Genomic DNA, 23,385 nt, shown 5'->3' with positions numbered 1-23,385 from the left:
CTATATACTGTGTATAAATAAACATATTAACTAAGATTATATATACATATATATATATATACATACACACACACACACACACACATATATATAAGCACTTTGCAAACTCATAGCACATATAAATGTTAGCTGTTATTACATATGTAGGTAGATGTATATATTATATATAAAGCACATACATATATATGCTTGCTGACCAGATATATTGCTTCATACTGAATATTATTAAAAGCTCAATATTAAATAGTAATATAACAAACTAAAAATGCTTGTAACTATCTGCATTTAAGTGAATTAATTTATACCCCATAAAGTATAAAAATTTTTCAGTCACTCCCTCTGAGGGCCTATCAGGATTCTTTGCCAATTCATTTGCATTCACTTTTCCTCTTCACTATGGTTGTAGTTAGTATATATTCAGTTCTTCTGGTTTTGATTTTTAAATTTTGCTTTTTTTCCTAAATGGCTTTAAAGATTTCTTTGTATTTCTTATGCTTGTCAGTCTTAATGTTTTATAGTATACCATTATATCAATGTACCACAATTTACTTAATCCCCCCTCTATTACTGGACATTTAAGGTGGCTTCCAGTTTTTTTTTTTTTTGCAATTACATAAAATGATGCTATGAAAATCTCTGCTGTGTATTTTTTATTCTTAAAGTAGAGATTTTACTGCATAGGTGGATTTTTTTAAAAAAGGAAAGAGATCAAATTGATATGTCAGAACTCCTTAGATTACAGCTATCATAATGGATGTGGATCCTTTGATAATGCTTTACCTAAGAACCATTTATAAAAATATAATTTGCATCACAGCAATATAGATTGCAAGGCCAATACTCAGACACAACAATTACTCATTTAAATTATTTTTATTTACACATGATGCCTTTTCTGTCATTATTTTTGGAAGATTTTCAGTTTATAAATAGCACAGTACATGCAGGACCCTGACCATGGAAAAAAAAGTACAACTTTATTTAACAGAGACCAAAAAATTATCTCATACAAAGTGCTTACCAAAAAGACCTTGTGACACATTTACACCTTAATACTTAACCAAATAAATACTAAGGAATGCAATATTTATAAATAGATCATTCAAAATAGCCTTCTTCCAATTTCCTTCTTCAAGCTAGCAGTTAGTATTTTGATTAAGCAAATGAACAGCAGCTTCATTATCACATAACTTAAGGCAGGTCACATAGCATCAAAGTGAAATCGATGGGCTTCCTGGCGTTTTTCTCTATCATCTGCTTTCTGAAAAATAAAAGTTTGTAGAAATTTAGATATTTCATTTACCATTTTGAATCTTCCAAACATGTTAATTGTAAGTCCAAGAAAAGATCTTTTTTTTCCTCTCTCATTTTTGGTATCTTCATCATTAATGACTATTAGGTGAGTTTATATTATGCTATTAATTATAGCAAGTGGGGATTTTAAACTGCTACTTTAGGAAATATTTTAAGTACCTAAATTAATTTGGTAACTAATTTTATTACATAATAAGTAACATTTGAACTGTTTATATATTCTTAATTTTAAGGGAGAGGTGAACATGCAACACAATGACTCAATCAGTGATTTCTCTTATATCTCTTGAATCATCATTTCTTTTATATACTTAAAATTAATGTTAACAAATTAAACTGGGTAAATATATATCCTTTTCATCATTCTTTGGTTAAATGATGAGTAGATATACAGCCATGAGTATGTTTTACTTAAAAATCTGTGATTTTCTGACATAGCATTACTGCGGCATATATATGCTGGTAATCAGTTATCTTGAGAAATTCATACACTCGCCATTCATTCATTCATTCATTTGTTTATTTGCTCATTTGCTTTGCTAAGGAATTTTGATGGCCTTAGATAATGTTTCAAACCATTTGCTTTTTGCTATTTTAGAAAACAAGACAAGTTAAAGACAGGCTGTCAGCCTGACTTTTATCAGTCAAGTTAAATCTCAATCTCACTGTTACTTGAATACAGGTTTCATGTTAACATTTCAGATACTTAGAGGAATGATAGTTTTTAGGAAATAGAGTGTATGAAACCTAGACAGTACAATGACTATATTCTATTTTTTCCCCAGAAGAATGAAAAAGTTATGCTAAGCAAAAAATATTGTAATTTAAATGGACAATCATGATTATAGTTAGGGCCGGCAGTAATTCTCATTGCCTGCTTTGTCAGGTGGAGATGATAAATAGAACAAGAGCAGAAAAATGAAAATTCTGTGTGTGTGTGTGTGTATGTGCGCGTGAAATTGGAACTGAATAGTTATGTATGTAATACATATCCATACACAATAAAGTAGTAGTCTTAGCTTGCATAAACTTGTAATACCTATTAACAAAGAATTCACTGGTGATCTCATTTTCCCTTTATATTAAATTGAGCACAAAAATCTTCTTTCCTGTCCTTCCCCACTTAAAAATTTTTTTTTCTCTAGCAGATGGCACTGAAAGCACAAAAAATAATTTAGCTTAGTGTAAAGAACTGCAGATAAAAGAAAGAGGCTTGCCACTTAATCTTGAATAAAACATTTAACTTTCTTGTGCCTTGGTTTTTTCATCTGCAAAACAGGGATAACTTATAACAATCTTATTTTTATTTTTATTTTTTGGTGAGGCAATTGGGGTTAAGTGACTTGCCCAGGGTCACACAGCTAGTAAGTGTTAAGTGACTGAGGCCAGATTTGAACTCAGGTACTCCTGACTCCAGGGCCGTTGCTCTATCCACTGTGCCACCTAGCTGCCCCTTTAAAAATTTTTTTTGTGTGAACTTACAACAATCTTAACCAGCGGAGGGAAAAATACATATTTGAGGGTATTATAAATTTTTTCAGGTTACCATAGAAACATTTACTAATAAAACTTTTTAAGGCTTAGTACACTTTCATAAAATAAGCTATGGAGAGACTCTATGTTTCTAATCGCTTTAATATAAAGTAGTCATCCTCTAGAACTGTGTTGATTTCCAAATGGTTCGACTAATTAGAAAGATATAAATGAGAGTTTTATCAAGGAAGGTAAGATTCTGGGCAGAAGTTATTTTTAAAAAATCAGCAATTCCTAGACACCATACATTTTGAATGAATGCTGTTCTATTTAGTACTCCTGTGCCAATTAATAAGCATGATACTATCTAAAATTAAACTTTCAATGAATCGAACATACCTTTTCCTGCCAATGTAATATGCCAATTATTGCCAAGATGAAAACACAGACACCGATGAGAGCTATAGCAGTCAGCAGGACGATGTTACTAGGAGTCAGATACAGTTTAGCACTCCAGCTAAAGACCAGAACAGAGAAAATTGTAAATTGCTTGTTTCCATAGAATCAACCAACATGTGATCATTTTAATTAGGCAAAAAGCACAATAAAGACAGCGCAGATATTGCCAAGCATGGGGGAAGCTAGGTGACACAGTCAGTCAGGAGGACCTGAGTTCAAATTCAGCCTCAGACACCTATTAGCTCTGTGATCTGGGGCAAATTATTTAACCCCGATTGCCCCCACCCCAAAAAGATATTGCCAAGTATGATTTGCAGTGTAAGATTTAGGGCTTGAGAATTTTTATTCCAACACAAAATTCAATTTTTAACCTGATAGTTTACTTGTTTTCTCAAGCCCCATCTTATGTGAATTCCTGCTCCCAATGAGACCCAGCATAGTGTCGCTGAATTGGGTTTGGACTCTAGCTATTCCACCTACTCAGGATGTGATTACAAGGAAGTCATAGAACTTCCTTGTACCTTATTTACCTCAGTGGTAAAATGGGAATAATGATGTACTCCCTACATCACAGGGTTGTTGTAAGAAAAATATGTAAACCAGGAAGCACTATATAAATGCACACCAGTTTTATTTTATTTATTTATTTTTATTTTTTAGTGAGGCAATTGGGGTTAAGTGACTTGCCCAGGGTCACACAGCTACTAAGTGTTAAGTGTCTGAGGCCAGATTTGAACTCAGGTCCTCCTGACTCCAGGGCCGGTGCTCAATCCACTGTGCCACCTATCTGCTCCACATACCAGTTTTATTAAGGAAGCATTCAGAGGTACTTTGGACAGTCACAGAATCACAGCATTTCAGAGCTGGAAGGGATCTTAGAGATCACACAGTCCATACTGTCCCTAAAAAAGAATCCTTCTACCTATCCCTGATAAATGGGCACATGGATCTGCTTGACTTCCAGCTGCCTTGTGGGAATGCCAATTCTACAGCTGGATAGTGCCAATGGGTAAGATATTTTCCTTAATAGTCTATGTCTATCTCTCTGCAAATCTTCCATGTTACTTCTAGTTTTGCTGCTTGGAGTCAAGAGTTAATACATTTAATCTCTCGTCCACATCATGACTAATAAATGCTTGAAGGCAGACATATCTCCCGTAAGTATTCTTTGGGACAAACTCCCAATTTCTTCTACTGATCTTTCTACTGGCTTGGCATGGTCTCCAGTCCCCTCACCATTTTGGCTGTCCCCTTTGGGCATGCCCTGGTTTGTCAATATTATTTCTGAAGTGTGGTGCTGGGAACTGAACATGGTATTCCAGATGTCAAGGAGGCAGCTTTGTGACTCTATTTGGAATTTCCTTGGCAAAGATAATGGAGTGGTTTCTTCCTTCTCCAGCTCATTTTACAGATGAGGAAACTGAGGGAACCAGGGTTAAGTGACTTGCTCAGGGTCACACACCTAGCGTCTGAGGCCAGATGTGAACTCAGGTCTTCCTGACTTCAGGCCTAGTGCTCTATCTACAATGCCACCTAGGTGGGCTGAGATATCACTAAAAGTCCTAGATCACTTTCTCTTTCTCCCTCAAAAACATAAACTCTTCTTTAGCCAGGCCTTGTATATACTATCCTTGTTAAATTTTTTTTTGGAATTAAGTACTTTATATTAATCCCCTATATAAAATTTCAATATATTAGATTTAATCCATAATTTTAGCCTACTAAAGTAATTTTAGACCATATAATCCAATGTGTTGGCTTATATCACTTGTAAATTTAATAAGGATTCTATCCATGCCTTCATCTAAGTCACTGATAATAACATTAGATGGTAGAGGGCCAAGGACAAATCCTTGGGGAATTCTATATACAAATGTACTTTTAAAAGTATTTTATTGATGTGGTAATTTCCTCCATCAGTGCAAATGGCAATCCATCCATAGTCTTCACATCTTATATGATTCAAGTCCATGTTTTTCCATTGATCCTCCACAGAGGATACATTCAAAATGGTGGATTCTTTCCTAGAGGCCTTTTGTTATTTCTTGGGTACCAGTCAGGTGTTTGGGCCATCTATCACCTAGCCCACGATCTTGTCATATCACTAACTCACCACATTTTATGATCATATAATTCCTTGTTTATATTCCTCATGCTCCATTTTGAGCATTGGTCATCAGTGGAAATAAGCTGCAGCCTACCTATACCTCCTTGCACCTCTCCATTGCCACTTGAGATCACTTTGATTCCTCTGGGATCGGTTAGCCCCAAATTTTCAATAACAGATTATTATCAACAGAACACATTTGTTTTATCCTTCTCCTCTTTTCCCAGGCAAACTGAGAAACCCTATATTTTGGTATTCACTTTCTGCTATGTAAATATTCACATGTGTATAGGTACATATATATGTATATGTGTATGTACACATACACACAAAAATTTCTTGTTTCTTCCATTAGAATATAAACTCTTTGTGAGTAGAGGTTGTTTCATTCTTTGTCTTTAAACATGTATCCCTAGTGCCTGGCAATGTACCTGGGTCATAGTAGATACTCAATAATTCCTTGTTGATTGACTGATTGATTGTTGAAGGGAATCTTCAACTGAGCAGGGAGCTGCTCAGGATCATTAAAATTAATGAGCAGTTTCCCAAATGCAATCCAGGCTGCTGCCCTCTTCTTGGTCAATTCTGGGTCCAACTCATTGTCCATATTCAGTGTCTCTCCCAGATATATGTATTAATGTACTAACTCAATGTGCTAGCTATCTAATCACATGCCATAATCTTGATAATGAACATTTTTCATAATGAATAAACAACAAACACACTGGGATCTTTTATTCTCTGTGTCTTTTAGTTAACTGGGTGACTTTAAAGATGTAGTTGGCTATAAAGAATGATTTGCTAAATCCTTATTTAAACTAAATGCACCTTACCTAATAATTTCACTGCCAAATTAAATTCTTTGAATGCTAAAGCTGAAGTTGAATGATTTCTTTAAGACTTTACATGCTGTATGACTGACATTAAGAAGGCAATGCTTTGTTGATCATTATCTAAATATGTGAAACACCTTTTAAAATAATCAGATATGAAAAACCTCTAAAATACTTCATAAAATGCTATCTAACATTAGCTGGTATTTACATTTATTTATTATCTCCTTTCATTGATTTCTGTCAAAACTAGGTAGGAAACATGCCTTGGATTTATGTTGAAAACAATCACAAAAAATACTGAAAACCCAAGGCCTAAAGCATGATTAAAAAGTCCACATGATACATCCTAGTTTAACATGCAGTGCGATAAGGCACAGCTCATAGTTTATAACCAATCCTGCAGGGACCGATACACAGAAAAAGAACTTTCTGTTCTCTCTGAGAACAGTTATATATTCATTTAAAAAGTTTAATAAAGTTAAGATCATTCTGATGAATAGCAAGTAGTTATTGACTTCTCAGAGGACCATAATTAAAATTTATTGACCAGTAAGGTTAGCCACTAGTCAATATATCTCAAAATATACTGAAAGGTGAAATCAATGTGCGTTTTATTATGTACATAAATTTCAGAAGATAATTTATTCTGAAACAGCAAAATGATAAAAATGTTTAGTGGTTTGTAAGCAGGAAGAGATTTAACAGAAATGGAAAATAAAAATCCTGTGAAGAAGCACCTGAAGAAAATAAGTACTATTAATTACATCAAGGTAATCCCTCAAATTACCTAATTATGAAAATGGGCAGGGTATTTTTTCCCCTAGTTCCATTTTGATTCAGTTGCACTATAGTATATCTTTTTTTTTTTTTTACTGGACTAAGCAGAAGAAAAAAAATCTAGTTTAAGGAAAAAAATTATCAATATGTTATGGTGTTTACAAAGTACAGGCCACATAGCAAACCTTTACTATTTTCCTCTCCCCCTCAAACCAAAACCAAAATCTCTAGCCATGTCTATTTCTTGATCACACTAATAATAATAATGACAACCACCACCAATATCAACTAGCATTAATATGATGTTTTAAGGTTTGCAAAGCACTGTATTTTCTGTCTCATTGTATTATATATAATCAACTATTTACATAAAGTATCCATATATCCATATATAATATATGATTAATGATAGAGTATATATACATATATGTATACATATACATATATATACATATACATATATGTGTGTGTGTGTGTGTATGTATTTATTTATTTATTTATTGTGGGCAATGAGAGTTAAGTGATTTGCCCAGTCACACAGCTAGTAAGTGTCAAGTGTCTGAGGCCGGATTTGAACTCAGGTCCTCCTAAATCCAGGGCTGGTGCTTTATCTGCTGCACCACCTAGCTGCCCCCTATATATATTTTTATACACCCGTATCTATCAGGCAGCAGGATGGTTCAGTGGATAGAATCCTGGGCTTGGAGTGAGGAAGACCTGAGTTCAAATTCAGCCTTAGATACGTACTAGCTGTATGACCTTGGGTAAGTCACTTAACCTCTGTTTGCCTTAATGCACTGGAGGAGGAAATGGCACACTACTGCAGTATCTTTCCCAAGAGAACCCCATAGACAGTATGGTCCACGGGTTCATGAAGAGTCAGACACAACAGAACAAGAACCATCTACCTTTCTGTCTGTCTCTTAGAGTGTTTTGCAAACCTTAAATATGTTATCTCATTTGGCTCTTTCAACAACCCAGGCAGTTGGGTGCTACTATCCTCATTTTACAGAAGAGGTACATAGTAAGTAAGTGACTTGCCCAGGGCCACAAAGCTAGTAATTGCCTGAGGCAGTATTTGAACTCAGAACTTCCTGACTCCAAGACTAGTACTTCACCATGTCAGTAGGATCCTACTCCTAGTTGAATACTGTATTACAGCACCCAAATCCATAACAAAAAGACTCCTATTCCTTTAAGAATTAGATTTCTTTAAAAGAGGCAGTATAACATAGCAGATAGAATGCTGGTCTTGGCATCATAAGGCCTACGTTCCAGTCACACTTTTGACACATACCAGCTTTCAGAACTCCAGGAAACTCTAAGTCTCTAAGTTACAGATGAGGCATAGAACTTTTCTATAACAGACATTCCCCACATAGATGAGATCATGGGTCCAAATGAAAAAAAAAATAATACCACTATGGCTATGATCAGAACATACGTGTGGTAGAACTATAACATGTAGGACTTGCTGTGCTTCCACAGATCTATGTTCATTGTACAGGGGATGGAAAAAGCTTAGTCTGTGTACTTTCCCATGATACCAGACCTGGCTAATACCTACTTTTTTTCCCCCACAATGAATTTAAAAACTTACATCAATAACTTCATTATTTTGTACTTTAAAAAGATAATACAATTAATATGGTAAGTTAAAGGAAAGAAAATGATAACCACCTAGGATTGAAAAATAAATGGTTCAGTCCATTGCAAATCGAATACAAATAAACAGCAGTGCATATTTAGAAAACCATTTCTATTAAACTATTATTACCCTGAAATTCCAGAATATGCAGTTGTTGAATGAAGAGCAATTTATTTAACTAATACATGTGTAAATTTCAAATTAGTTAACCTGCTGTTCTTCTAATAGAATTTAATTTGTTCCCCATGAAAAGTGTCAGAGACCTTTTCTGTAGGCATGCTTAGTCTTTTAAGGTTTCCTTTAAAGAAATTAAGTAATGGCGCTCATACTGGAGCCCAGCGGGAACTAGAGAGGTTTTCTCTGAGATGTAACTGCATCTCTGATTTGCACAGTTGACAGTATCATTTGACCAAATTTAGTTCAAGCACTGACATTACCTCCGAGGAACATTGTGTGGGTATGGAATGACGATGAGTTGGGAGTTGGGGATGATTGCTGTCCACTCCTGTTTTCGTATAGCCTAGAACAAGAATTTAAGGCAATTTAAACTTTCAGGTAATAGAATAAAACAATACTATTCTAATTCATTTTAAAAAACAACCCTCTAAAACTCAAATAATTTGCCTGACAAGTAGAATGGCACAGTACCTTACAACAGTAGTATCCAACTCATATAGAAAGAAGGCCACTAACTGGTACCTAAGGAAGTTTGCAGGCTGAGTATTGACTTAGAAAACCACATATTAACACTATCTATGTTTTTACTACTTTTTTTTTTTTTGGTGAGGCAATTGGGGTTAAGTGACTTGCCCAGGGTCACACAGCTAGTAAGTGTTAAGTGTCTGAGGCCAGATTTGAACTCAGGTACTCCTGAATCCAGGGCCAGTGCTCTATCCACTAAGCCACCTAGCTGCCCCTACATTTTAATTTATTTAGATATTTCCAAAATACATTTTAATTTGGTTGTCATTGAAAAGCAGCATGTTTGACACCTTTGCCTTACACTAATAAGTGCTGAGTAAATTTTTCTTGCTAAATTGAACTGAAAGGCATATATTATTAGTATCTAGATTGACTCATGGATATGTATTACTAAGCTACTAGTATGTTTATACCTTTATGTTAATATATTAACATAAAAACTAAGGCTATTATCCCTATGCTAATTCTTGGCAAAAAGTTATACCATCCTTTTCAGGGAGGGATTGTTTTTGGTCTCACTAAATGCTACCCTTTATTCTTTAGTGATTGTGTGCTTGAAGTATTATAACTACACAATAGGCTCTCAACTAGTTATTTTAATTTGTCTTTAAAAGTGGAGTAACTTTACAAAGTCAGATTATTTTAGAAACAAAGAGATGATGGTGGCCAGCAAAATAAACTCAACTTACCTTTTCTCCTAATGGACGGGGAATGCCAACATAAAGGTGGTCAAGAAAATTTGCACTTCGCCCTAAACCCAGTACATTATAAGGCAACTGGAGAGATAAATGGGCTGACTGGCTGAGTTGCCCAGCTAGAATGAAATACAAAAAAGAGAAACATTGTTAATATTGCTTTGTTTGATGAAATGCTGGTGAAAAGTGAGATTCTTAAAAACATTTTAAATGCACTTAAAATGCCCAATTACTCCAACCAAATTTCCAGAAAAGAACAGACACCGAACAAGGGCAAAAACCATTCACATAGTGATGACCGCAGCCATAAACACCCCCAAGTTTACATCACGATGATGATGAGCAGGAGGAGCAGGAGGAGGAGGAGGAAATGGAAGGGTTTATGATGGCAATTCAGGACTAGGTCACTGCCATGAGAAACTACAGAAAGGTCATCATCCTTTTGGAGTCTGGACTCAGTGATCAATGTAGGTTATGTCAGGGATTAGTAGAAAATGCAGCACATCACTGCAGGCTGTAAAAGTTTAGCACCTACCACATACCTAGCAAGACATAACTTGATGGCTAGAATTATTTATCAGAAACTACCTCTCACCAACTGACATATAACAAATCCAGACCTGTGGTGGAATCCTTCCTCTGATGGACACTCTCTCTGTGACCCTGGACAAAATCACTTAACCTTTCTATGCCCTAAGCAATTTTCTAAGACTCTACCTTTCAGAACAATTGTAGATTTGCATGGGTAGGAGTTTTTCTCACTGGGAGCTCCCTACTACAGTTATTCCTGCCACATCTTGACTTTCCTCATCATCGTTTTGTTATATTGCAATTTTCTGGGAGTTTTTTGGAAGCCAAAGATGACAGAGAATAAGTTTAGAAACTCAGAAATGCTTAACCCAAATTTTACAATAAGGTAAACACCCCATAAAAGAAAAAGAAAAAATTCAGACTTCTTTGGTACGAAGGGTGGGCCAAAAAATTTTGTGTGGATTTTCCAGATCGCAGGGGCACCACACCCCTAACCCCCACAATGTGGAAGGGATAACTGTATAATGAAATCACAGTCTCGGACAAAGATAAAGGAGACAATGCTAGCTGTCACTAATATGTTATACAGGAATGAGAAATCCCCAGAATGTATGCTTGGTAGTGACTTTAAAAAGTGACTTTTTTTCCTTTTAAAATGTTGCATTGATGTTCTTTCTTTAATACTGCTGTCATCCCACAAACCCTCACTTGTAACAAGTTAAGTACAGCTAAGCCAAACAAAGCAATACAATGGATGGGTTTGAAAATGTATGTTTCATCCTGCACCTGAAGCCTATCAGCAGGAACCATATTCACCCACAGTCCTCTAAAGTTCGGCCTTAGAAAGGATTTTACTCACATATAGACAACTCAGCTGTGTGGATCTTACCTCAGTTATAGGATATATGGGCACAATGTAAAGAAAACATTTCTAGACACCATTCTATCACAACTAATGCTAGCCACTGCAGATGCCTTCGAAGGCTCAAATGCTACCTACTTCATAAGGTCATAACTTGATCTACTAGGTGGAAATCATTCCTTCCTTGGAATTCGAATAGCATTTTGTATGTACTTCTCTTACAACATTCTGTTTCCCAGTATGTTTGTGGCTCTCATTTTTTGGGGGGGAGGTGTAGGTTATAAACTCCATGGGGGAAAGATTATTTCTAAATTGTATTTCTTTACATTTCTAGTTGAGTGCTCTCTATATAGCAGGTGATTAGTAAATGGTGACAATGGATGGAAGATGCCAAAATATATAGCAGCTACTGGGGGCAGGTAGGTGACACAGTGGATAGAGCACTGGCCCTGGAGTCAGGAGGACCTGAGTTCAAATCCAGTCTCAGATACTTAACACTTACTAGCTGTGTGACCCTAGGCAAGTCACTTAACCCCAATTGCCTTGCCCCCCCCCCAAATATATATATTGCAGCAACTGAATCTGTGGATACCTAACTGAAAGAACTAAAAATGCAAATTTTTATCAATAGGTAAGTAAAAACTATACCAACTATAAGTAACTATGGAGTACCTGTCAAAGTACAGTACAAATGCTAAGTAGCAATAATTCATTCAACCCAAGTGGGGAGGATAATTTGCCTTATATTCTATATTTCTATTCTTATACAATTCTTATAAAATTATTGTAATTTTTGACCCCAGTGAAGTAAGAATAGTCTTCTTAAAAAGCTCTATAACTTTATAGAACATCTGACCACATTTTTTTTGGGGGGGTCATAGTGAACAGGGTGAGGGGAATAAACAAGATTTGTGATTTTATTGCTATATATAGGGAACTTCAAAGCAGGTTGGCATTTGCTCTGCAGTTTGTCTGGTCTTAAGGGAGGAACTTGGGACACTCAGAAATTAATTGACTTGCCCAACGGTTCACACTGACAATATATGTCAGAAGTTAACTTGAATTTAGTTCTTGACTTCAAGGAAGGCTATCTGCTATAAAATACTGCCTCTCATATCCACTATTATGAGAGTGTAACCTCTTTGGACTTCATCAAAGTTGAAGATTGGAAAGACAAAACAATAGAGATGTTGAAATGTAAGACCCTGCAGATGTAGAGGAAAGGATCTGAAGTTTTACTAGCTCAGCTACCCATGAAAAAGATCAGCAGAAACAATTAACCTACCCCTAGGGCAGTGTCAAACTGAATCAGATTAAAATGTAATAGGGAAATGTTGAACAAAATTTAAAAAATATAATAAAAAATATATGATAAATTTGTGGTCTTCTAAGTCAATAGGAACAAAAGGGAACTATTTCTAACTGAGTCTGACACCATTGCCCTTGGGGTATAGCTTACTCTCATACCTTTATCGCCAACCATTCATCTGCATAAGACTCTACATGAATATGGGAAGTAACTGGTGGTTCCCTCTTAATGTCTATATGTATACATACATACATACACACATATCTATATAGACATATACAGGCATTGTTCTAGGTACTTGGTATACTTCCCAAAACAAAACATTTCCTGTTTCCTCCTCCTTTACATTATTTCATAAATTTTTTTTGGTAACTTGACAAATATTTTAAAAAGTGAGCATTTCCATATATAAAGCACAGAAAGAGGATAAACTGCGAATCTTATGTATAGCTTTTTTGTTATGCATACATATACATGTATAAATATAGTAATATGTATACATACATGCATATGAACTTAATATGGTAGTACCAACATTGACCTGCTCATCCATATACAATTCTGAACTTTCTTTTGTTTGCTTCTGTGATTTTAAAAATGTTTCATAGATACTTTTTATTTCCTTCTTTCCTTCCTTCCTCCTCCTCTTCCTTTCTTCTTTCCTTATTACGGCATGTATGAGGATAAATATAAATAAGGCAATTTGAATAGGAAGAATATATTGTCAGTTTGGGTGGTGGTGGTGGAAGAAGATATGGAAGACTTTATGAAGGAGGTGGCATGTGAACCAAAACTTCAAGGAAGACAGAAATTCAGAGGCACAGAGTTGAGGGTACATTCAAGGTGTGGTAGACACTTTAATGAACCCATGGAGGCAAAGAAGCACAATTCAAGTTATCTAGTTTGGCTAGAATTTAGAAGAGATGAAAGGGAGAACTCTGAAAGGTTAAGTAGGTGCAAGATTGTGGAGAGCTTTGAATTTTGGTCTAAGGAGTTAGGGAGCCACTAAAGATTTCTGAGCAGATGAGTGATATGGTCCAATTTATGTTTCAGGAATTTGGAACTATGCCCAAAGAGTTATAAAACTGTGCATACCTTTTACTCCAGCAATACCACTGCTGGGTGTATATTCCAAAGATATCCAAAAAGAGACCAAGGGACCTGTATTTGTACAAAAACATTTATAGCAGCTCTTTTTATGGTGGCTAAGAATTGGAAATCAGAGAAATGCCCATCAATTGGGGAATGGCTAAACAAGCTGTGGTATATGATGGTGATGGAATATTACTGTATCAAAAGAAGTGACAAGCAGGATGACAAGGATGATTTCAGAAAAAACCGGGAAAGACTTACAAGAACTGATATATAGTGAAGTGAAAAGAACCAGAACTTTGTACACAGTAACAGCAATATTGTTTGAAAGAACTGTGAATGACTTAACTATTCTCAGCAATACAATGATCCAAGACAATCCCAATGGACTATATCCACCTCTAGAGAAAGAACTGATATTGATTGAACACAGACTGAAGCATGCTATTTTTCACTTTCTTTTTTCATTTTTTCTTTTATTCAAGTTTTCTTATACAAAATGTCTAATGTGGAAATGTTTTACATAATTGCACATGTATAATCTACATTTGTTTGCTTATCACCTCAGGGAAGGGGAAGGAAGGGAAGATAGAATTTGGAACTCAAAATTTAAAATAAAAATGTTTATTAAAAAAAGATTTGTGCCTCAGGAAGATTAGTATTCTATGTGAAGGGTAGACTGGACAGGCAGGAAGAGTGGAGTTAGAAAGACTTCTTAGGAAGCCATTAATCCAATCCAGATGAGAGAGTAATAAAGGCTTGAATCAGGGAGTGTCTTTTTGAGTAGACATAAGGGAATGGATGTTGAGTGACATAGCAGAGGGAGAATCAATAGGATCTGGCAATCCATGCTTCTGTATCCCCCTCTCACAGCTAAAACCCAAGAAAAAGTTAGCAGTTCAATTCGCTGTCTCTAATTTCTCACCTCATAATCCCCTCTTAACCTCTTGCAATCTGGCTTCCAACCTTACCACTCATCTGAAAATTCTTTCTCCAAGGCTACTAATTTACTCAGTTGTGGAATCTGAGGGCTGTTCCTCAATTCTTATTTTTCTCAACCTCTTTAAAGCATTTGTCTTGGGTAACCACCCCTATTTCTCCTCGGGTTTTCATGATAATATTTCCTCTTGGTTCTTTTCTGGTTTTTCTGGCCTCCATTGTTTCCCATGTGGGATCATCATCCTTGTACCACCTCTTATGTATGCATTTAAATCAGAGCTCTGGATCATTTCTTCTCTCCTTACTCTTTTCTGTTTTTATTTTTTTGTTTGTTTGTTTTGTGGGGCAATGAGGGTAAAGTGACTTGCCCAGGGTCACACAGCTAGTAAGTGTCTGAGGTGAGAGCTGAACTCAGGTCCTCCCGAATCCAGGGCCGGTGCTCTATCCACTGTGCCACCTAGCTGCCCCTCTCCTTACTCTTGATTATTTCATCAGATTCCATGGGTTTAATGATCACCTCTAGGTAGATGACACTCTGGTCTATATATTCAATCCTACTCTCTCTCCTAAACTCTCATCCTGTAATACAAATTACTGGACATTGCCAACTGGATGTCCTCTAAGCACTTGAAATTCAACATGTTTAAAACACAACTTATCCTCTTTTGCACCCCTCCCCCCACCTTATACTTGCCCTAAATTCTCTATTTCTATGGAGAATATCACATCACTTCCATACCCAGGTTTACAACTTTAACATTATCCTGGACTCCTCAGTCTCCTTATCTAATTAGCTGCCAAATCTTGCTAATTCGTCTTCCATGATATATTTCATCCCTGTCCATTTCTCTTCACCCACATGGCTCTCAACCTTTTCACCTCTCATGTGGACTGTTACAATCACTTCCTAAGTGGTCTCCTTGCCTGCAGTCTTCCCCTCTAATCTATTTTCCACACAGTTACCAAATTGATTTTCCTACAGTAAAGTTCTGTGTCTCCTTCTTGTCCAATAAGCACTAGTGAGTGGCTCCCTCTTGCTTCTATAATAAGATCCCAACTCACCTTTTAAAATACTTCACAGTCTGATTCCAGCCTAACTTTCTAGGTTTAAGGAACTTTTTTTTCACACATTCCTGACTGTTGTCAAGCTCGTGAATCCCCATATGTGACATTCCACCACCCACCTTGGTGCCTCTGCATAAACTGGAATGCAAACCCTCTTCATCTCACTGCTTAGAATCCTTAGCTTCCAGCTCAGCTAACGTACCAGCTCCTATAGGAAACCTACGCAGATCCTCAAAGTTCTAAGCCCCCTATCCCCCAGAGATTATTTTTTGTGTGTGTGTATATGTATATATTTTTAGTGAGGCAGTTGGGGTTAAGTGACTTGCCCAGGGTCACACAGCTAGTAAGTGTCAAGTGTCTGAGGCCAGATTTGAACTCAGGTCCTCCTAAATCCAGGGCTGGTGCTTTATTCACTGCGCTACCTAGCTGCCCCTATTTTGTATATATTTTACATTTAATTTCTATGTACATGTTATTTCCTTCAGTAGCACAAAAACTCGTTGAGGCCAGGTACGGTTTCATTTTTATATCTGTATCTCCAGTGCCCAGCACCATGCTCACTTGATAGAAGGCACAATGACTGCTTAACTGCTTGCTGAATGGATGAATGAATGGATGATATACAAAGTGAGGGCAAGGGAAGAGTCAAGGATGATTCAGATTATGATCAGGTGACTGGGAAGATGGTAGCATTCTCAACTGAAGTTTGCAGGGCAAGGGTTCAAGGAGAAGATGGTAACTTTCATTTTGGACATGTTCAGTTTGTGATACTATTGTGACATTCAGGTGTAATGTAATTTCCAACAGTCTGATTTTTTCAAGACAATAAACACAAATTATATTGTTTCTACAACTTCTCAGCACAATTTTTTATGATTGGCCCCTTCATGTTCTATAGGAGAATATTGTATTTCCATGTACTACCATTTCCTGCTACATCATAATGGATTATGCTGTAAATCAGGATCCTAAATTAAGTAATAAGGCAGGACAAGATGTGAATTACACTGCAATAATTCACACCTTATGTGTTAGGCAGGAGGCCGAAAGCAGATTTCTCTCTGTGAAACTAGACGAGTTGTTATACCATAATTCAAACCCTAAAATATACGTTAAACAAAACAAAACGAAAAAATGCATATGTTCTTGGACAGAGGATCGGCAGAGCAGAAGGAGGACATTCAATAGCCTGGATTGAAAAAAAAACACACCCCGAGATTTCTTTCATGTTTCTGATTTTCTCAGAGTCAAAAGCACAGTGGTCTTCAGCTCCCTGCAGGGCATTAAGCCACAGGGAACTTTCATTTGCAACAGGAGTGCCTGCTAGTCCTTTGGCACTGCCCTGGCTTGGAAAAGGACCAGCATCTCTCTGAAGAGAAGATAAGAGGGGACATTCAAACAACCAAAGTTTTGTTTCCTTTCAGAGGCTGTGTCTCTTCCGAATTGGTTGGAGAAGCATTTGTTGGTCTAAAAATGGCTGTTCCCCTCAAAAGCTGTGGCATCTCTATAAGAGACCACATGGATTCCAATTAAACAAAAGAGAGGAAAGCACCAGAGAATGGAACCTAAAGAAAATACCAATGTAAGCACAAAAAGAAGAGATTCATCTGCTTTAAGACAAGGACCCTTAAATTGTGTAAAATCATTCTATTCTTTGCTTTCTAAAAAAATGGTAATAGTAGCTTTAAACTTTAAATATAATATCTCATTTAAGACTCACAACCATCCTGTGAGGAAGGTATGACTGATTTGGAGTCTTCCTTAACTCTTTCCTCTCCCCCACTTCTCATATTTCCATTTTTTTCCCTTAATAGTATTGTATTTTTTCCAGTTACATGTAAAGATAGTTTTCAACATTTGTTTTTATAAGATTTTGAGTCCCTCCTTCTCTTGCTTCCCCCCTCCCCAAGACAGCAAACAATCTAATGTAGGTTATATATTCATATTCCCATTTTACTGAAGAGGCTAGTAAGTGTCAGAGGCAATATTTAAAACCATAACTTCCTGACTTCAAGTCTGGCATTCTATCTATTTGTAGGTATATGTTTAAATGGACCAAGGATTCTGCAGTATTTTAATACTTTCTCAGGGAAGTGTATGCCAATTTGAGAGTATAACCAGGGGCACTACCTGCACCCTATTGTCCGGTATTTGTACAACTTTGGTATTGTGGCTCTCCAGGTGTTTGTGATTTTAGAGTAATTTCTGGAGACCACTCTGGATCCAGGTTGACTCTGGTGTTTTGGGATCATGAACTCCTTTGCTGATCCTGATTCCAACTGGGGAGTCTCAGGTACTTACTTTGATCCACAGCTATAACCATTCAGGCTGAAATTCCAAGTAAGGCAGAGTGTCAGAGGGGGAAGAGGCTTTAGAGATCATCTAATTCAAATCATTCAGGAGTGGCTCCTAAGTAGCAGAGGGAGATGGGACTTAAACCTAGGTCATCAATCACAGATAAGAAAATTATAGATTTAGTTCGGAAAGGGACCTTAGAAAGTATCTAGTCCAATTCTCTCATTTTACAGATGAGGAAACTGAGATAGAGAGAGGTGACTTGCCAAGGTCACTCAGGCACTAAGTGACAAAGTGACTTGATTCTAACCCTAGTCATCTGATTCCAAACTCAGCATTTGTTCTGGATTGAGTCCTTGCCTGGGCCAAGGAGAAGGGATATTTACCAGAATGAAATTCCTTCTTCCTAAGGGATGCTAAAATAATGCACCATATCTTGGTACCACATGATTTCCTTAATAAACTAACAAATTACTTGAAAACGTTTTCTACCAGAAATATAATGGACTATAAAGGTTTGAGACAATATAGGGGTGAGACATCCTTGTGAGCAGAAATGATGATTGTGTTACTGAATAACATGTTTATTTAAGTGAGACTCAGAGGGAGACAAAGATAGAAAATATTTGGTTCAACTTAAAGAGTATATGCATACTCACAAAGAAGAAGGATTAAAGAGATTATGATATCTAATTCTTTCAAAAGAAGCTTTAATCCAGGACTCTGTTTAAGCTTGTTAACTGAATATTTTGTAAAAAGTTATACCTAACACATGCTTTGAAAGGAAATAGTGTGATTTAGTTATTAGAACCACTGCTAGGAGTCTTTGATTTCATATAAGAATATATCATTATCTATTATCACTGTTAGTAACAGAAATAACCTATAATATTGGGTACAATTTTTCCTAGTCCCTACTATACATTTAAAACATATACTATTTTTTACACCACTAAATTTGGTTTAGTACACTCAATGTCCCTTAGTGCCTTGTAAAAGTGATTGTGTCTCCTTCCATTCCTGTTATTAAACTCAATATTACAAATGTACCATTACCCAGTATGTAATTAATTAGCTAGAATTCTTTGTGAACTGGCACATCAGAATACCTACCATTTAATGACAAATTATGTTCATAACCATTTCTCTGAAGTATCTTTTGGATTAAAGAGCATACTGTAAGATTATGAAGTACCTTCTAAATCAAAGAAAAATTATGTTGCGATTAGTATAATGTTAAATGAAGTTTATTGTGAGATTTTTTTTTTACATGTGAGCACTTAAATTCTGAATGATCTGTACATATGAACAATTTGCTATTCCCTTGCCAGTTGAGTTATTTGTAGAGAATGGTAAATGGATCTTATCCCACCAAACCAATACACTTAACTTCATGATGTACATTCAAAGAGTCAGGCTGACTATGTCACTCCCATACTCAGTAATCTCCATTGGCTCCCTATCACTTCTAGGAACAAATATAAATTCTTGTTTGGTGTTTGAAGCCATTCATAATATAGTCCCTTCTCCCCCCTTCCCCCAATCTCTCCCACCCCCAATTCTTCTTAAACCTAATAATACCCCTTCACATACTCTGAGTCAGTGACATTGGTTTCCTGGCTGTTCCACAAACAAGACATTCCATCTCTCAGCTTGTAGGCATTTTCTCTGGCTGTTCCCCATGCCTGTAAAGTTCTTCTTCCTCATCTCTACTTGCTTCCTTCAAGTCTCAACTAAAACCCTACCTTCTGCCTTTCCCAATTCCTCTTAATTCTAGTGCCTTCTCTCTTTCCTATTTAACTTGGATATACCTTGTTTGTACCTGTTTGTTTGCAGGTTGTCTCCCCCATTAGAGTTTGAGCCCCTTGAGGGCAGGGACTATCTCACGGGTTTCTTGGTATGCACAGCATTAGCACAGTGCCTGGTACATAAGTAGGCATGTGTTAAATGCTTATTGACTGTACACCAGTGGCAGCCTGGTCCCCAGTGATACGTGGTTCCCTTTTTATGGACTGCCCGGGTTATGGTGAACATAAACTCGAGCTGCCAAAGTCTCTTATTCTATGCCCCAAAATACATTTTCCCAGAGAAATAAAGTTATACATGGAATTCACCTTCCAGGCTAGCCCAAGAGTTATTTTGGGCCAACCTACTAACCCAATCACCACTTATAAAACTGCTTTTATGGGAAAATGTTTCCCAAGTCTCAAATAATGATGTCAAAAGGAACATGACCCATTTGTGAAGTTAGGGACTGTTTTTATTTTTAACATTTAAAAAAAAATTAAGTTCTTACTGCTGTCTTTAAAAAAAAAATCATCACAGTCCCCAGTATCTCTCTTACTCTCCCTCCCAGAGAGCTATCCTATATAACAAATAGCAATTTTTTTGGGAGGAGGATCAGCTGAATCTGCTGACTGCTTGATTTTTAGTTATTTGGACATGCTAACAGACTATAGGATTTAATCAGGACACTATATTCCTTAAAATATGCTTATAATTTACTGTCCCTTGGTCAGATGAGACACAAGGACCCCAAATGTCTTAATTAGGAAGATTTTTATTAGTACATCTGTGACCTATATATATTTAATTAACTTAGCAACAAAAGGAAGCAGGTTGATAAAAATAATCAAATGTGATGATGATTTTATCACATGAATCTATTATTGAAGTGTTTAACAAGCAATATTGAAGAAAATTAATCTCTGGATAAGAAATGTCACTAAAATATTAAAAGGCTATTTTAAAATAACGGGTCAAATTCACCTGTAACTCTCTCTCTTTTTTTTTTTAATGTATAAGGTATTTTATTTTTTCCGTTACATGTAAAGATAGTTCTCAACTTTTGTTTATACAAGCTTTACAATTTCAGATTTTTCTCCCTCCCTTCCCTCCCTTCCCTCCCTCCCCCCTCCTCTAGACAGCAGGTAATCTGATATAGGTTATATCTATATATCTCTATACATATAGATATAGATATAGATATATACACACACATATATATACACATAATAACATTAATTCTATTTCTGCATTAATCCTGTTACAAGAGAAAAAATCAGAGCAGTGATGCAAAACCTCAAAATAGAAAAAAAAAAACAACAGCACCCAAAACAAAAGAAATAATATGGTGTAACTCTCAATAGTACATTATATCTGGGGTTCAAAAGTGAGAAAAGAACTGAGTAAAGAGGGAAGAAAAGATCCAAAATGAATCTTATGGTTTTAAGAACATGTTAAATATTCACAAGTTTTAGAACTTTGATAATTTTCAATGTATAAAGGACTGTTTTTTCATCATCCTTTTTTAATACTTGAAAGTTCCTTGGTTTGAAATAAATTACCTTTTTACATAAGAAAGAAAAATGCTCAAAGGGCTATAAAACCATACATACTCTTTGACCTAGCAATACCACTACTAGGTCAGTATCCAAAAAGACATAAAAAACAAAAAGCAAAAGGACCTATCTGTACAAAAATATTTATAACAGCTCTTTTATGGCGGCAAAGAATTGGAAATTAGGGGGATGCCCATTAATTGGGGGAATGGCTGAACAAATTGTGGTATGTGATTATGATGGAATACTGTAAGAAATGATGAGCAGGGGGGCAGCTAGGTGGCGCAGTGGATAGAGCACTGGCCCTGGATTCAGGAGAACCTGAGTTCAGTTCAAATCCAGCCTCAGACACTTAACACTCACTAGCTGTGTGACCCTGGGCAAGTCACTTAGCCCCCATTGCCTCACAAAAAAAAAAAAAAAAAAAAGATGAGCAGGATGCTCTCAGAAAAGAAAAGAAAACAAAAAAAACCCCCACCAAAACCTGGAGTTACATGAGATGATGCAAAGTTAAATGTACTGTGTACAAAGTAACAGCAATATTATAAGATGGTTAGCTGTGAATGTCTTAGCTATTTATTCTCAGCAATACAATAATCCAAGATAACTCTGAAAGACTTATGATGAAAAATACTATCCATCCCCAGAGAAAGAACTGATGGTGTCTGAATAGATATTGAAGCATAATTTGTTTTAACTATTTTTTTTTTGTGGGGCAAATAGATATAGAGCTATCAAATAGATAGAGCTATCCACTAAGCCACCTAGCTGCCCCTTGAGTTTTTTTGTCTGTTTTCTTTCACAATATGATTAATATGGAAATGCTTTGCATGACTACACATGTGTAACATATTGAATTGCCTGCCTTCTTAAAGGGGGGTTGGGGAGGGAGGAAGGGAGAGAATTTGAAAAATAAAGTTTTAAAAATGGATGTTAAAAATTGTTTTTTATGGAAAATATTGGATGTTGGAAAGATGGGACACCAATCCACTGTTGGCGGAATTGTGAAAAGATCCAACCATTCTGGAGAGCAATTTGGAACTATGCCCAAAAGGGCTATAGAAATGTGCATACCCTTTGATCCAGCAATACCACTGCTAGGTTTATATCCCAAAGACATCCCCCAAAAGAGAAAAAGACCCATTTGCACAAAAATATTTATAGCAGCTCTTTTTGGGGTGGCTAAGAATTGGAATCAAAGGAACGCCCATCAACTGGGGAATGGCTAAACAAACTGTGGTATACAATGGTGATGGAATATTGTGCTATAAGAAATGACAAGCAGGATGACTTCAGAAAGGCCTGGAAAGACATATATGAAATGATGTATTGTGAAGTGAGCAGAACCAAGAGAACACTGTACACAGAGACAGCAATATTGTTTGATGAAGAACTGTGAATGACTTGACTTCTCAACAATATAATGATCCAAGACAATCCCAAAGGACTAGTGATGAAACATACTATCCACCTCCAAAGAAAGAACTGATATTGATGCAAGAGACTGAAGCATGGTATTTTTCCACTTTCTTTCATTTTTTTCCTTTTAATAAAGTTTTCTTGTATAAAATGACAAATATGGTAACATTTTACATAATCATACATGTATAAACCATATATGACTGTTTGCCACCTCAGAGAGGGGAGAGGGGAAGCAGAGAAAGAGGGATAAAAATTGGAAATCAAAACTATAAATAAAATGTTTATTATTACAAAAGATAAAACTAAACTAAACAAATTGTTTTTACATGTAATTGGAGAAAAAATGTTAAAGTAGGGGAAAAAAAGAAAAAAGAAAAATGCTGTAACCAAAGTCTACTCGAAGGTATAATCTGACTGGCTTATATGATTTTGAAAAACCATGGTATAAGGACTTGGAAAAAATTGTAAAAGTCTTAGAAATATAAGTGGATTCTCAGCAATCAATATATAAGAATATA

The 23,385-nt window shown here is 36.1% G+C and overlaps 1 protein-coding gene across 2 annotated transcripts in view; it reads right to left on the bottom strand.

Annotated features, from left to right (window-relative positions):
- Positions 1–424: 424 nt before the first annotated feature.
- ITFG1 (integrin alpha FG-GAP repeat containing 1) overlaps positions 425–23,385 on the bottom strand; it is a 266,663-nt gene continuing 243,702 nt past the window's right edge. For both annotated transcript variants that reach the window (XM_043984576.1, XM_043984577.1), the window contains 4 exons: positions 10,006–10,130; positions 9,052–9,134; positions 3,187–3,304; positions 425–1,261 (listed from right to left, as the gene is read on the bottom strand). In XM_043984576.1, coding sequence (XP_043840511.1) covers positions 1,202–1,261; positions 3,187–3,304; positions 9,052–9,134; positions 10,006–10,130 — 386 coding nt within the window. In that variant the 3' untranslated portion in view covers positions 425–1,201. The remainder of the gene's footprint in view (positions 1,262–3,186; positions 3,305–9,051; positions 9,135–10,005; positions 10,131–23,385) is intronic.

The sequence above is a fragment of the Dromiciops gliroides genome, chromosome 2 (assembly GCF_019393635.1).
Source record: "Dromiciops gliroides isolate mDroGli1 chromosome 2, mDroGli1.pri, whole genome shotgun sequence".
Lineage (NCBI taxonomy): Eukaryota > Metazoa > Chordata > Mammalia > Microbiotheria > Microbiotheriidae > Dromiciops > Dromiciops gliroides.
Note: the sequence above shows the minus strand (reverse complement) of the source record. Positions and strands in the feature narration are given on the sequence as shown.